This window comes from Cupressus sempervirens, chromosome 6 (assembly GCF_028749045.1).
Source record: "Cupressus sempervirens isolate cs-2001-9-10 chromosome 6, ASM2874904v1, whole genome shotgun sequence".
Taxonomy (NCBI): Eukaryota; Viridiplantae; Streptophyta; class Pinopsida; order Cupressales; family Cupressaceae; genus Cupressus; species Cupressus sempervirens.
This window is the reverse complement of record NC_143123.1, coordinates 464493529-464510388: the sequence shown is the minus strand read 5'-3', so window position 1 is coordinate 464510388 and position 16860 is coordinate 464493529. Positions and strand designations below refer to the sequence as shown.

Sequence of the window (16860 nt, the reverse complement as noted above, 5' to 3'; positions counted from 1 at the left end):
GGAATGGGCATAGTATCAGATTCTGGGAAGATAATTGGATGGGGAGGGAAACCGTTGGTTTACAGCAAATTCAAAAGACTAATGGAGTTACTAAAGGAAGATATGGGAAGGAAGGTGGAGGACTATATTGACCAGGGGAGGAAGTGGAAGAAACTATATAAAGACACTTATTCCTAGGAGGATATCCAGCTTCTTAAGGAGTTGGAAGAGTTGTTAGGAGCACAAAGACACCCAATTCTAATCCAGAAGGATACTAGGGTTTGGGACTTAACTTCTAGTGGCAATTTTACATTCAAATCGGCTTACAAACACCTCTTTAGTAAGGACTTCTACCCCCCACTATAAAGTAAAGTTTGGATTAGTAATCTACTCCCTAAAATTATTTTTTTCTGATGGACTATTCAACATGGTAAAATTTTAACTCTAGACAATCTGAAAAGAAGAGGTTTTTTAATCACAAACCGATGTTATCTCTGCAAAGAAAAGGAGGAGAGTATCTCTCACTTGTTCCTTGAATGTCAATACACCTTAAAGATTTGGGCTCTGGTGTGAGAGAAATTTGATTTGAATTGGGTTTTGAAGAACAACTTATGTCAATTTGTGGAGAGCTGGAGTTGTCCCTTCTATCACCCAAAATTGGATTTTCTATGGAGAATTGTTCCACCATATATATGTTGGCATATATGGAAAGAAAGAAACAACAGAATATTTCAGGAGGAAAAACCTGTGGAGGTGGTTATGGGGATCATGGAGAAATTGCTGAAGGAAAATATAAGGGTTGCCAAATGTAAGACACCGAAGGAAGAACCAGGTAGGCAAGAAGGTCAAATTGCAGAAAAATGGGGTATTCAAGAAGATTTTTATCCTTTTGATAACTCGAAAGTGTTAAAAGAGACAACAAATGAGATGGAAACTACCAACCCTAACACAATTTAAGCTAAATTTCGATGGAGCCGCTAAAAGTGATATAGGAGGGACAAGTGGAGTGCTGAGAAATAGGAATGGTGATGCACCACTAGTCTACTCTGGGAAGGTAGGGGGCGAAAGTAATAATTTGGTTGAAGCTATGGCTCTATTTTGGGGTCTTCAGTTGATCAGTGAAATGCAAGTTAAGGAAATAACCATAGAAGGGGACTCCAAATTAATTATTGATATGGTAAAATGGAGTTTCCCAACCGGGATGGAATATTCAAACTATCATCATGGACATTAGGCATATTTTAGATGGCATGGAGAATGTCCACCTGCAACACATCTACAAAGAAGGAAATACGATGGTTGATGTTGATGTTGCCATGGGGTTTGAACTAATGGCAGTCACGTGCTGGAGAAACATGGAAAATCTAAATGAGGATATTAAGTCCTTGATACGCAAGGAAAGATGGAAGAGTATTAATTAATTATGGCTACGAAAATAAAGGTCAGGGCCAAATTTGGCAATTTCTTCCTTAGAAAGTTGAAATTCACTAAATTTTAGGGAAATGAGGAGACGACGTGGCCATACAAATGGGATAATGAATGAATGCAAATTAAGGAGTGTGTCTTTTCGCCATTATGGTAACATAATGCAGAATTTAAATTACTTCCCCTTTGAATGTACGAATAATATCATTATTCAAACTGTTAGAGATTTTAGGGATGTTAAAATTATGATGTTTAACATGCACGAATCCCATAATGAATTTGTATGGGATTTTGAAGTGTCTAGATAATGGGGTTGTAAAATTATTTCGCTCATTGCTGAGAGGCTCAGGGCCGATATTATTCACAGTGATATTGAAGACAAGGAAGTTTAGATGCACATCACTGAGATGGGGAAATCGAAAAAAGGTGGGGAAGAAATGGGTGGAGATTTGAATAGGTTGGAGCCCACAAAAATGGAAAATTTCATGGACAGGATGGCTACCTAGTTTCTATTAAAGGAAGGGGGACTTTTGCCTTACATGCAAGCAATGGCAAGGTATGATGAGAATTGTGCTCTCCAATTCGTTAATGGGTGGAATGACCGCAAGGTAACCATAAATGGCATCACATTTCAAGTGAATGACGAAGTAATTGCAATGGCCACCAGACTGTCTATGAAGGGGAAAAAATGGAGAAAGGTCACGAAAATAGCTGATGAGGCCAATATGAGCAATTTTTTTGTTGATGACAAAGAAGTAGTGCGTTACAGAGGAGGATTTAAGAGGAATAAGTTGCCAGCCTCGTGGGACGACGTCTACTTGATACTCATAAAATAACTTACACTGGAGGGCAGGTTTGGAGTTTACTACTACTACCACTTTCCCCTCTTGAATCATTTTAGAAATAGGGATTTTATTTCTATCCTCTTTTTTTTTGTTACATTCTCTTGATGATATGGTTAGTGATGTTAGGGAGAAGAGGAACAAGGGGCATAATTTCACCATTATTCACCAAGGCCTGATCTTTTGCCTGTACCAATTCCATCTGGCCCTTTGCCCCCCTAGGGTGGTGGTGTTGGTCGACAACCAGCACCACCATCAAAATTCCCCTCCGAGTACCAACACTGGTATCAGAATTCATACCCCGTGGCCTTCCTCTAGTTGTGAAAATAAGAAAAATAAGAAACCTGAAGTGGTTATTGAACAAAAGGGTAGTAAAAATATTAAAGTTGAAAAACCAATGGAGGTGGAAGAGGAGGAGGGAGGAGTAAAGGGTAGGAGAAGATCAGGAAGAATTGCCCAATCCCAGGCAAGGTATAAGCAAAATTCTAATAGATTTAGGGTTGAAGAAGTGGAGGAGGGGAGCTCTCAGAATAATTACAGAGAGAGGGAGGAAGAGAATAACTCTGACTCCAAGAGAGAAAAAGGGAAAGAGGAGATAGGAAAGAGTGAGAATTCTATTGATAATTCTACAGATAATGCCCAGATGTCTACTGGAAATACCCAAGTGTCTACTGGAAATGCCATCACTACGGAGACTACCCATGCTTTGGCCAGCTTTACCCTACAACCCATTACTTTCTGTGAAAACGGTAGCAAAGTGGATACCTCCCCCATTATCATTTCCTCCCCGGTCAATGAAAAATCGAACATTTTTACTAACCCAAAAGTTTTGCATGATGATAACAAGGCAAAAAAAACTAAAGAGGAAATTAAAAAAGCGAAAATTGAAAACAAGGAAAAGGTCGAGGAGCAAAAGGAGGTGATTGTGCAACTGGATCAAAGGGTTAAAACCTTAGAGGAAGGGTACTACACCACCTCTAAATTTACCCTAAAGGTCACTCATGCTACAGCTACCACCCTCCAATTGCTAGCACAGGAGTAAGAAGAAACAAGGATGGACATGGAGGATCATAAGCTCCTCTATAAGCTTCTTCCTGATGATTGGGCTTAAGTTTTATTGGTGGGGAAAGGAAAGGAAAAAATTAAGAAATAAGTTAGTAGTTTTAAGGGATCATTGGATCCTAGTCATTTTATGTTAGCTTGTTGATACTTGGGTTGCTGGTATCCAACTGTTACTCAAACTTGGGTTGGCCCAGTTGTGCCAACAGTTTTATATTATGAACTACAATAGTATGGTTAACATTATAGTTTTCTACTATAGATTAGATGGTTCTATTCATAGTAGTATGTTGGTTAGTAATTTGGGTAGAACTATAGTGGTTTAGTTGCTTCTTAGTTTGTTTTTGTTTCAAAAATGTTGTTTGCTGGTTTTTGCTGGTGATATGCTGGTTACCAACCTTTTGGTTGTAAGGGCTGACCCCCTTGTTTTTGGTCGCTTTTTATTTCAAAAACAATATAATGTTTTTAAAGCCCATATTAGAAGACCACAAGGAATAACAATATAATGTTTTTAAAGATGTTTTCAAGCAAACCCTCCTTATTTTTTAAAAAAAAATCTAGACCACTAGAACTTCCTAAAGTAATCCTTCATGTGTTTCAAATGCACTCTCCAAATAGGCCACTTATCTCAAAGAATGGCCACGAATTGATGCATTTGTGTTTGGAAAGACCCACAATGGGTGTTGAAACTGACTTAAGATAACTTCAACCATATTTAAATCTTATCTGCACAATTTGGGTAGCATTGCCAAGCAAAATTATTTATGTTTTTTTCCCTGATTTGTATGGCAGTTAAGTGCACTTTATCGCTAACTTGACCATAGATATGTGCAATTTTCCTTCAATTGTTTCATCTTTGAAGTTTGGCACAATTACATAAGCAACTTGCCAACTCTACACTTGTTGACTCTATATCGTGATCTTGCATTGGCTTTACCACTCAAGAATGGTGTGTGGGACTCGATAGCCTGGCTAAGATTGATTTTCTCATTACCACCTTGTTTATCATGGATTTGAGCTTCTTGCCCCTTTTGAATTCTAGATTTCTTTACCATGGCCATCATAAAAGTGTGCCTAGATGTTGACTTCTCATTTTTTCGCCAAGGCACAATTTACTCGCTAAGCTATCATGACTTTTAGCAACTTTTCCTATGGTTAAAACCAATCAAAACCATGCTGAGTTTTCTTTAAAGATCTTTCACATACTGACGAGTTTTTGAAACAAATTTGTCACATTACATGGAACTTGGCAAAGATTCATGTTGGTCCGCCAAATAAGAAGTGTGCACCCTATACCCAGCATTCATCCTTGAAGCTTGGCACAAATTGCACCTAGATAAAACTTCATTATAGTGCACATCTGCCTTTATGAGCCGAATTTATCATCTATCCTTTATATTGTTGTTCACTGCCTCTTTCCAACCTCTAGCTTTCCACTTCATTCCCATCCCAATGCTGACATTGCTCTGTTGTTTGTTCCCTGCTCTTTTATTGTCCTATTGGTAAGCCAATAACTGAATGCGAAAAACAAGTAAATTGATTTTATGTAAACATGATCTTTTTTCTCTTAAAACTCAAATCTAGTTGGTCCTATTTTCCTTCTACAACACAGGTTGGTGTTGATGGCATAGTACTTGTTCTGCTCTTTTTTGACATGTAGAGATCATCATTACCTTGCAAAAAGGGGTATGGAAAATGATTTTCCTTGAGGTATCTGCAGATACATCATAATTCATTTCAATTCAAACATATAAATGCAAATCTCATTCACACCAAAGTCATAAATGAATGATTTTAATAATTGTAATGACATACATGAGACTGAACAATCTAAGGGACCAAGAAACTATAAACTATCTTCATACTCTAGATGTCAGTAAAGAGTGAATAATTTTATACCCCATAGCAGGGTAGTACTATTTATTAATAAATGCAAGAATAGAATCAAGTTACATCATCGCCTTCATTAGGCTATAAAAATTAGTGTTATACACCTAGCGTTAACATGGAAAAGAATGACATCAATTTAATAACACTATAAATCTGAATATACATTTTAACTACAAGATATCTTCTGATGGTTGAGGAAAACCTACTCATTAATTTAGATGGGTGCAATATGCCCCTTTAATTTATAAATTACCATCCCAGTTATTGTTGAGCTCTAAACTTCTAAGAGACACCTACTCGAGAAAAACTAAAATTTTCTCATTCATCAGTGGAAGGCAATCTAATTTATAAAAAAAACTGAATCGGTTTCCCCACTGGTTGGGAATGCCTAACATTAATCTGTCCTCGTTCCTTCTTAACTTTTTCCTCTAACTTGTCTTCTTAACTTTTTCCTCTAACTTGGCAAAAGTACCCACAAAGCTTACAGGCATTCATATTTACGAAGATAAAATTTTGTCCCATGGCATAGAAACATAAAACCATATGAACAAATAAGATTCTGTTACCTCCTCTTAATAAAAAGATCACTACAGGATGCAGTGTGAAATAAGGGGGTGATTTGAGGTGAAGCTCTTCTGGTCATTATAAACAAAGTGCGATAACCTTCTAATCTGTAGTGCAATTATGCAGCTTATCCTCAGTGGTTTCCTCACACATGGTTAAGTGTACGCTCAAGATTACTTTTCATTGTAATATTGCTGTTCTGTGCTTTCTATCCACACCAAATGCCTGCAGAGAGATGATCTCAATTTTAGTTTATAATAACATTCTCAGCATACCATTAAATAAACAGTAAATTTGTTACCTGTGTTCCAAGTCCATCAGCATATACATGAGTGAACAGTTGAGATTCATCTGGAGCTGGGCTTTCCTGACAAACAGAAGTTTAAGAAGTTAACTTCGAATAGCGATTAAAGAGAACAAGATTCTTGCAGAATAGAGCTTAATTAAATCGTAGACCAATGTCAACAAGTGACCAAGTCAATGAGACGAGCATATTTCGTTGGTAGCAAAAAACTCTAGCAAAGGACATTCTAGCTTCTGAAAAATAACAAAACACTAAAACAACGAAAGGAGATTCTGTCAAAATGGAAAAATCCTCCAAATCTAAGACATTACAAGATAAGCAGAAATATTTAAATCACGAGATGCATTAGTGCAATCTTGTACGGATACCATCATGTAAAATGATCCATGCATCAATACCAAGTTTTTGACTTGATGTTTCCTTTTGTCCTTCCTTATTCATATCTTCTAGGAAGCTACTAATCAATAGAGAGAATTTGATGTCTTTGTACCATGGAAAAGAACCACAGTATGGGATAATTTTGCATCTAAGAATTTCTACTCCATCTATGGGCTCCCTTGACCTATTTCTCTAAATTTTGTCCAACATTGTGTGGTTGTTCTACAATTGCTCAACTATCTTAAATGTGATTTCTTTGAGTAGAAGCAACCCTTTGCTCATATAACAGATCAACTTGCTCACTAGGCACATCAATGCTTGTGGTCCACATAACACAGAAAAGGGTTTATTTGGATGCAACTAGGAACTTCTTAATAGAATATAACTTCCTCAATGTTTTCCTCTCCATCATGCTATAGTCTATTCATGCAATATATTGGACAGTTTAGCTTGTGCTCACCCTTTTTAGCCAATTAGCATCCAATAATATAATTTGATGCCTCCACATAGATCAAAACTCCTTGTTCGAGTCTGGATATGGCCAAATTAACCCCTTGTCTTCATTTCAACTCAACTTGCTTCTTGTTGTTCCTTCCACCAAACAAAGTAACCCTCTTTTCCCTGATGTTTAATGGGTATAACATTGATTCTTCTTTATGCAACTTCTTTTCTACCTTGTGTATCTTCAGAACGACCTTATTGCTTGCATCTCTTTGGAGCTTCCATCTTCAGAAAATACATTTTATAGAGATTTTTCTTCAATCCACTCAACATGACGTACCCTATCAAGTTGGCACCCTAGGAGAGTTGTTTCTCAGAGTTGGTCTCCCAACACAATTATCATGCGTTCCTCCAAAGTTTGGAGATGAATTTTTGATCCCAAAAATGATCAATCGTTAAGAAACACCTTACAGTGCCTTGTTGTCATCCTCTTGGAAATATGCAAGGTCATTCTTTGAAACATTGCTAGAGAATTACACAAACCAAACATCTAGTTGTACATGTAGATATTTGTGTGGTATTCAATTGCAACGAATTTCTAGACGAAGAGAAGATGTTTGAGACATTGACAACATATTGGTAAACAGCTCCACAATGCTATGCAATGAGTTGGGGTGCATTTAATACATTGTGATATAGCATGGAGGCTTGTCCCAACCCAATACTGCTATTGTTACAACTGCAAGCCATCTAGTTAAGAACTCTGTGCCAAATCTTTGTTTGAGTAGTTGTTGGAGTATATGACATTTCAAGAATGCAAGAAGCAATGTTGGAGAACATGCAGTAAAAACAATCAAAGTTCAATGTCAATCACAATACAACAACATTACTAGGTTAAATTACCTCAGAACAAGGAAATAATCACTCAAAAAGGGTAGCAACTAGGTTGCTCGGTTTCCATGCCTCTCCAAAATAGTCTGATACAACCTGCTAAGATGGTCATTAAATGCTAGGAAAATAATATAGCCAGCTCATAAACTCCTCTTTTAGGAATAAGTGCAGCATCAATCACCTCCAAAACCCTCCTAGCTCACAATATCTATGGTACGTTCAGCAAGGATGATCTAGAAAGTACAACCACAACTGGAAGTTAGACAGCCAGCACTAAAAACCTTACAATTTGCCTTCAACTCCTCCAACAAACTATGCAAGATGATTGCTATCAAACCCATAAGTTTAAATATCTACAACTAGAAAACATCAAATACCTTCATCATGAATCCAGAAAATGTAGCTCTGTTTCAAGAACAGTGGTGATTCCTGAATAGAAACACTCCGATCTAGCTAGAGATGTCTTCCAAATTCAAAACTAGAATTTCAATGAGGATTTCTGTCCTCCAAAGATCAAGGAACAACTCTCAATTTTGATCCGGCTACAATGATATAGGAAATCTTCAACATATGAGCAAATAAGAGACCCAAAACCTCTTCTTACAGCTTTTGTAGGGAAAAAGCAATTTGAAATAATAAAATAACTCATTTATCTCTCACAAGAGACCCTGTTTGAAATATTAAAATGGTTTTCAATGTGCAAGTCCCCATTCACTTTTCCCTAGGAATGTACTTTTGAGGGAACATAAAGTAAATTGAATAATATTTAACACTTAAAGTGAGAAATTATCAATAAACATTAGAAACTTGGTATCATGAAGATCCCATCCAAGTTGTCGTTGCTCATAGAGGTTTGTAGACAAAATAGGTTGATGGTTTCAACTTGATGGTACTTAATGGTTTCACTATTACTAAGTACAAGAATGACACCCAAGATGAGCCTACAGTTAAGCTATTATGAGGTCAAGGATAACTTCTATATTGTGAGCACTGGTGATACAGATGTTGTAATTAGAATTCAACGTCTAAGATCTTTTAGAGACATCAACTTTCAGACCATGAAGCTTCATACAAATAGGGAATGTCATTTATGGTGGCCCACATATTGTCACTTTCAAGTGAATAGAAAGGAAGATTTGTCATGATCAAGTCAAGTGAGCTGCAGAGTGTATTATCATGTTGACAGTTGAACATTACAAAACAAGAATCCAGATATGCAAGCTTTACTAACCAGGCGAACCAAGATTTTCAATAGTACACCACCTAGAGGGCTCTTGTAAGGGGGATTGAGTGTGTGATAGAACTAGAAGAGGAAGCCAAGTCTGTCATTACCACTCCCTATTAGCATCCGAAAAGACACAAGGATGAGATGAAAAGGCAATCACAGAGCTCCTAGAGATGGGGAGACATCTGCCCAAGCAAGAGCCCATTTGAATCTTCTATTGTGTTAGTGGAGGACAAGACTATGAAGATGTGTTGTAATGTCCCCCTTCCCGAATAGGAAATAGTAAAATAATAAAATTTTAAAAAATAATAAGCTATTAAAGAAAGATAAAATATAATAGTAAAGAACCAATAAATAGTATATATAAAATAAATAATATAGACCTATTATATCAAATATTATAATAATATATCCAATATCATCATTATTATAATATAACCTAATACGTAAAGTGATATCAATATATATTATAGTATACATAATATATTAACAAATAGATCAAATTTTAGACAAGAGCCTACAACACAACGGTAAGTTGTGAGCCTCTCCTTTAGGAGATCTTGGGTTCGAGTCTACTAGAGCGTAACAAATAATAATGATTTATCTCAACATATAATAATAAATAAATAAATAATAAATAATCGAGGCTTCGGCCCTATCAAAAAAAAGATCAAATGTTATTATTTTTATTTAAATAAATCTACTATATAATAATAAAACATATAACATACTCCAAACTTTTAAATATAAATATGAATACTAAATGTTAAGGTTGTAGCTTCAGTTGGATTGGTTCAATCTGAGATACATTATTGTTATTGGTAAATCATCATTACTGTTATTGGTGATACAGATGTCATAATTAGAATTCAGCATCTACGATCTTTTGGAGACATCAACTTTCAGACCATGAAGCTTCATACAAATAGGGAATGTCAAATGGTGGCCCACATATTGTCACTTTCAAATGAATAGAACAGAAGATTTGTCGTGATCAAGTCGAGTGAGCTGCAGAGAGTATTATCATGTTGACAGTTGAACATTACAAAACAAGAATCCAGATATGCAAGCTGTACTAACCAGGCGAACCAAGATTTTCAGTAGTACACCCCTTAGAGGCCTCTTGTCAGGGGGATTGATTGTGTGATAGAACTAGAAGAGGAAGCCAAGTCTATCATTACCACTCCCTATTAGCATTCGAAAAGACACAAGGGTGAGATTAAAAAAGGCAATCAAAGAGCTCCTTAAGATGGGAAGACATCTGCCCAAGCAAGAGACCATTTGAATCTTCTATTGTGCTAGTGGAGGACAAGACTATGAAGATGTGTTGTAATGTCCCACTTCCCGAATAGGAAATAGTAAAATAATAAAATAAAATAAAAAATAAGTTATTAAAGAAAAATAAAATATAATAGTAAAGAACCAATAAATAGTATATATAAAATAAGTAGGCCTGTTATCATGACAGAGTTCATCAAGTTGTTGTCCTAGAGTGTTGGAAGTCATGAGAACGAACGTATCATGATCAGACTTCATTAAGTTGTAGTCCCAGAGTGTTGGAGATCATGATAATTGTCATGATAGATGTTGAAGGTGATTAGATTTCTTACAGATTTCACTATGAATGTCTTTTCTATTTCAGAACATAGTTATTAGTAATCTCTGCCCTTTATATTTGAAGTTACTGAACACCAAAGGGCAAGGCATTTATTGATTTTGATACCTCTCTTGGTTGTTCAGTTGGGTATAAGTATTTCTTCAAAAGACACAAAGCCAAAAAGCATATCACGAGAGGACATGTCTCATGTCCACTCGTGACATGACTATTGATATAAACAATTATTAACCTTATACTAATTAATTTAGTTAATGTTTAACCAAACATGATTTATATTAAGTTGTTGATCTGCATAAACATGAATGGATCATCTGCTTGATCCTATTATGACTTAATGTGAATGCATCTGATCATTACACAAATGATATTATGCATGAGATCTTTACTCAATCACCAAGAGATAATATAATCTGTAAGTACAGATTTCTGCATACTTAGTTTGGTATGAATAGTTTTGATTGAATGCAAGGATAATTGCTTGTGTGAATTCAAGACATGAATGATTAATTTAATTTAGCACAAGTACTATGCAAGTGTGTATGTATACATGTAAAGCAGTTCACTGTAATGTCCCGTTTAGGACGACCCTTAGTTGCTCTTAGTTTCTAATTCAAAATCTTATAAATGACTCCAAATATTTGTTCTATACTGAGAAATATATATAGTTTGTATTTATTTTCAAGGATCTTCAATCTCATATATATATATATAATGACAACTTATACATAGAATAGAGTATATATATTTAAAAGAAGGATTTTCTCCTAATTAGAAATCTCTTTTATTAATTATTTAATTGGGATCCAAAAGTATTTTCCACTTATAATTAAAATTAATATAAATTAGTTTCAATTCTATTGTAACCTTATTAATTCTTATATATTAATAATTTATTAATGGTGGTGACTATATAACTTACCTTGTATAATGTGTGGGGACAGGCATCCACATCACTCACACACTCTTGCCGTACCCAGTCGAAATCAATGTGAAGCGTGGTGAAGTTTGTACAAGCTCCGGCGCTGGCTTCTTGTTCCATGTTTTCCTTAAACTGTTTCCGCCTTTGTATATTCCCCGTCCAATCTACTACTCCCGTCTACCAACTTAACTCCGCATATATATACCGTTGTATCTTGATTTGAATGGATGCGTCTCCAAGATTCATCGATGCTTAATTAATTATTAATTACGTATTGTTTGATATTATGTTTTTTCAAATTTATATATTAAAATATTTATGATGACAATTAATGTATGCATATTACTAAATATGTTTATTATTATTATCAATCATATTAATTTATATTATTATTATTATTATTATGAATAATATTAATCTATATTATTATGAATAATATAGATTAAATAGAATTATTATTATGAATAATTATAAATTATATTATTGTGAATAATATAATTAAATAAATCATAAGTATTTATCTATATAGTTTATCAATATTATTACTTTTGAGAATAATCGTCAATGCTTATTATTATAATATTTTATCCAGTTATAATTATAGGATTCTCTTTAGGAGGGATCGTGACATTCACATAGTGAATTGATATGCATACAATCATAATCAATTATCCTTGAATCTGACCAAAGCTATTATATATCAACACTCCCTCTTAGCTAGGGAAGATAACTAAGTATAAATGAATTTACATATCACCTAACTTGTAATATCAAGGAGTATAGAGAACATCAAGTCACGTGACATTCTTATATCCTAGTTATGGTGTGTGCACTGACATCACGTCACATGATGTCTACCATAACCTGTCATGGCATGTTCACAAATATTCCGTCACATAATATCCACCATGACTATCTCATTAAGAACATCACGTCACATGATGTCTACCATAACCTATCATGGCATGTCCATGGATATTACGTCACATAATATCCACCATGATTATCTAATTGGGAACATATTGATCCACAACTGATATCAAGTCAGCGTGATATCTATCAATAAGTTCAAGAGATATTAACTATCAAGACATTTCCATGAATATCAAGTCAGCATGATATTCGTCATGATAGTGAACATTGTAAAGTCTTCACTTTCCAATGTTAAATACAAGTGTATATTATCTGAAAGATTGTCACCTTTCAATAATGTACACAGGGGGGGCCCATAAGGTCATGGAGTCACACACATGACAATAAAAAGTTCTACACAGAGTCACCACAGATTCCTTCACATGGTGTTGTCATGGCTTCACACACATGACATCCATCATGAACCATATCAGAGGGTGAATCCATCATAACTAATCCCAAGGGGTGGAACAAGGTTTTTACTTTAAGCTTCTCTCTCACAAAGAAGAATCCAATAAAGTACATTTTAAGAAATCACTGATGCTAAGACTCCCTCTTGGCAAAGGCTTTATTCTTCATAACTCCAAGCTAGTGTCCAAATGGACAAACTTTACTTTGGTACGAGACTTGTGATAATATCAGCCATTCGTACTTCCATGATAATGCATTTTGTCTAGAAACCATCTCCATGGTCTACTCCCTCTTAATCACTATGGTCAAAGATCCACTTGGCAGATTTTCTAACAACTCTCTTTGTTTTGATCACAACATTATTTGGAGTAGTTTCTCGTAAGCAAATTTACTTGTTTGATTCTATAGTAACATGAATGAATGTAATAAGCTTTGGGTCAAGCTTGGTGACATCAAAAATTCATGATAATGTGGCTTCTATCTAAAGCTCCAAGTACATGCATCAACCTCTTGACTTTCTCATCCACAGTTGCCTTAGACCTCTTATGAATGTGACATCAATCTTCTAATAGATTATCAGATTTCCTCTGAATCTAATGTTCATCTTCAATTCAGCTTCATAACTTAGTGTCTCGAGTTTTCTTTCCCTTGAATGCAATTATTTATGCTTCTTGATCCATCCTCATTTGTTGGCACATCATAGAGCTAGTCTAGAGTTGGGTCACAAGATTGTAGTGAGATTCCTTTCTCTTCTATCTTGCTGGTTTCAAGCAAGGTACCAAGAATGTTACAACCATGGATTGTATATCTACTATCTGGTCCTTCTTGATTGCTACAATTTCCTTGTCACTAGAGAGGTCATCTTGACCTGATCTTCTCCCTCTGAACCAATATGATCCTCGATGGTTAATTAAAGTAGTTCCTCTAGATACTCCCTCTCACAGAAGCATCTCTTGCTCCAAGAAAGCAATTAGGTTTGAATTGTCTCTGATGACTCGTGAAGGATGAACCATCATTCTCCACTACTATTATAGAGAGTGTCTCTCACCAGGTCATTATCTAAATACAATTTTAGTCCACTGTACACACTTGTTTTTAAACATTTAAAATGTCAAACTTGTAGGCTTCACAATTTGCCATCTTCTCACTCTGTTTGTTATGCATGTGCTAAGCATTACTCAGAAAATGCAGTAATGATAGTGAATGCAAAACACTCAACATCAATTGCTATTGCTTCCAAAATTATAAAATCTCTTTGATAGTCTATATTTCTCCACGTTGAAAAAACATTAATGTTCTCCACTCAAATAATATGAACTACCCAAATACAAAAAGAATATGAATAGTACCATCTTGGTAAGATCGACGCAACTTAGATTGTTGTGAGAGATCTCTTGTTTGAATTGCAACCCTTCTTGGTAATACCTCGGCAGTTTTCTTTCATTAGCAATTGCATAGTTGGATAACGCTAAAGGAGAATAGAGGCAGCTCCAAACCTCAGCCTGACATATTTAACTTCCCAATGGTTACATCAATTTCAAGCCACCGTAAATGTTTCTGTATTCCAAAAATCTACAATTGTTAGAATGGAAATTGTGTCTTTTAGTATATCAATCTAGTTTTATCAACAAGCTTAGAAAGCTTTGCATCAAATCGACCTTTTTGATATTATTACCCAACATGATTTCATAGATTTCTTCCAAATGTCATGATTTCTATTAATCATGCTACCCAAAAGAATTCCCTCTCAATTCCTCTTAATGCATGATGATTCCAAAGGGAATGCATTTATCAATACTTGTTTTAATGCCAGTTTGGACAACTCTTCAGGAACGAAGATCTCACACCCGATGCTTCTTCCATTCACTAGAAAGTCTTTGAGAGCTCAGAAAGAGTTTTCAGTAATTATAATTGTTCGGATGTCTTTTCTCCAGCACCGCAACACCTCTTGAAGTTGTAAGCACTGTTATCTGCAAGTGTGCCCAAACTTGTGTCCCAATATTCTCTTCCGCAACGTAACTCCTACACATACGCTGATGTCAATAGTTCAATAATGAGCCAAGACACTGGTAGCTGACAATTCAAAGTGTAACGCAATATCACTTCTGCTAGCAAAATTCTGATCAACGTTGCTTGCAATTCTTCTACGACTAACATATCAAACATCATTGATTATCCTTAGTCTGTTGATTGTGATTACTCTTTTAAGAGCAAATTTATATTCTATATAATCTGCTATCTCAAATCCAATGGATCTTCCTTAACTTGGCTTTCATACCATGTTGAAGGTGATTAGATTTCTTACAGATTTCACTATGAATGCCTTTTCTATTTCAGAACATAATTATTAGTAATCTCTGCCCTTTACATTTGAAGTTACTAAACACCAAAGGGCAAGGCATTTATTGATTTTGATACCTCTCTTGGTTGTTCAGTTGGGTATAAGTATTGTTTCAAAAGACACAAAGCCAAAAAGCATGTTATGAGAGGACATGTCTCATGTCCACTCATGACATGACTATTGATATAAACAATTATTGACCTTATACTAATTAGTTTAGTTAATGCTTAACCAAACATGATTTATATTAAGGTGTTGATATGCATAAACATAAATGCATCATTTGCTCGATTCTATTATGACTTAATGTGAATGCATCCGATCATTACCTGGACGATATTATGCACGAGATCTTTAGTCAATCACTAAGAGATAATATAATTTGTAAGTAGAGATTTATGCATAATTAGTTTGGTATGAATAGTTTCGATTGAATGCAAGGATAATTGCTTATGTGAATTCAAAAAATGAATGATTAATTTGATTTAGCACAAGTACTATACAAGTGTGTATGTATGCATGTAAAGCAGTTCACATAGTGAACTGATATACATACATACATGCACATTTGCATACAATCATAATCAGTTATCCTTGAATCTAACCAAAGCTATTATATAATAACATAGAGACCGTGACATTGTGATTTCTTGTTAAGTTGTTGTCCTGAAGTGCCGGAAATCAGATAGTCAAATAGCTAACCTATATCCATTCCTAACAAATTCTAAATTCTATTGGCCAATCAGATGGGAGACATGGCCTTCAAGTTCTAGTATGGACAGTCGCCTCCTCTCTAATTTTTTGTAACCAGTCCCTTCATTTCAAATCCATTGACCTGTGCATACTGAACTGATATACATATACATATATACATGCACATATGCATACAATCATAATCAATTATCCTTGAATCTAACCAAAGCTATTATATAATAACAATAGAGACCATGACATTGTGACTTCTTGTTAAGTTGTTGTCTAGGAGTGTCGGAAATCAGATAACTCATATCCTTCTAGGATATAACATATTCTTTTGGTAGACATCAAGGATTTGATGTCAGTGCACATACCAAAAGAATATATGTTTGATGAATATCATATGATTGATATTTCTTGTTGAATCGTACTTTGGATTATATTGAAAAATAACATCTAAATTAATGGATTTATGGTGATATCCTTAAATATGTCATTCCATGAATATCATACTAAGATGATATCTCTTCATATACTTGAGAGCATAATGTTTTCTACAAATCCTTCCTAGCTAAGAGGGAGTGTTAAGGTTGTAGCTTCAGTCGGATTGACTCAATCTAAGATACATTATTGTTATTGGTAAATCATCATTTCCTATATATACTTATCCAATATATTATTATTAATTAGATGATTAAACCATAGAGACATGTCTCCTCTCATATTTATATGAGAATAAAAGTTGCATTAGGAACACACCTATGACAATGGCATTGTTATTACATTTGCAGAAACGGTCCTTAAATCATTTACACTAAATACTATAATAAATAACAAATAATATTAAATACCAAAAGAATGACTTAAGAGTATCTAGCATTTACCCCCACAGGTATACACATGAAGATAGCGACAAGGATATGGAAGGAAGTGGAAGATATATGAGCAAATAGGATTTGAGAAAG

General features: G+C 34.9%; 1 protein-coding gene across 2 annotated transcripts in view; it reads right to left on the bottom strand.

Annotated features, from left to right (window-relative positions):
* Window positions 1-5305: 5305 nt before the first annotated feature.
* LOC149553070 (pyruvate dehydrogenase E1 component subunit alpha, mitochondrial-like) overlaps window positions 5306-16860 on the bottom strand; it is a 143080-nt gene continuing 131525 nt past the window's right edge. For both annotated transcript variants that reach the window (XM_089788578.1, XM_089788577.1), the window contains 2 exons: window positions 6061-6126; window positions 5306-5984 (listed from right to left, as the gene is read on the bottom strand). In XM_089788578.1, coding sequence (XP_089644704.1) covers window positions 5940-5984; window positions 6061-6126 — 111 coding nt within the window. In that variant the 3' untranslated portion in view covers window positions 5306-5939. The remainder of the gene's footprint in view (window positions 5985-6060; window positions 6127-16860) is intronic.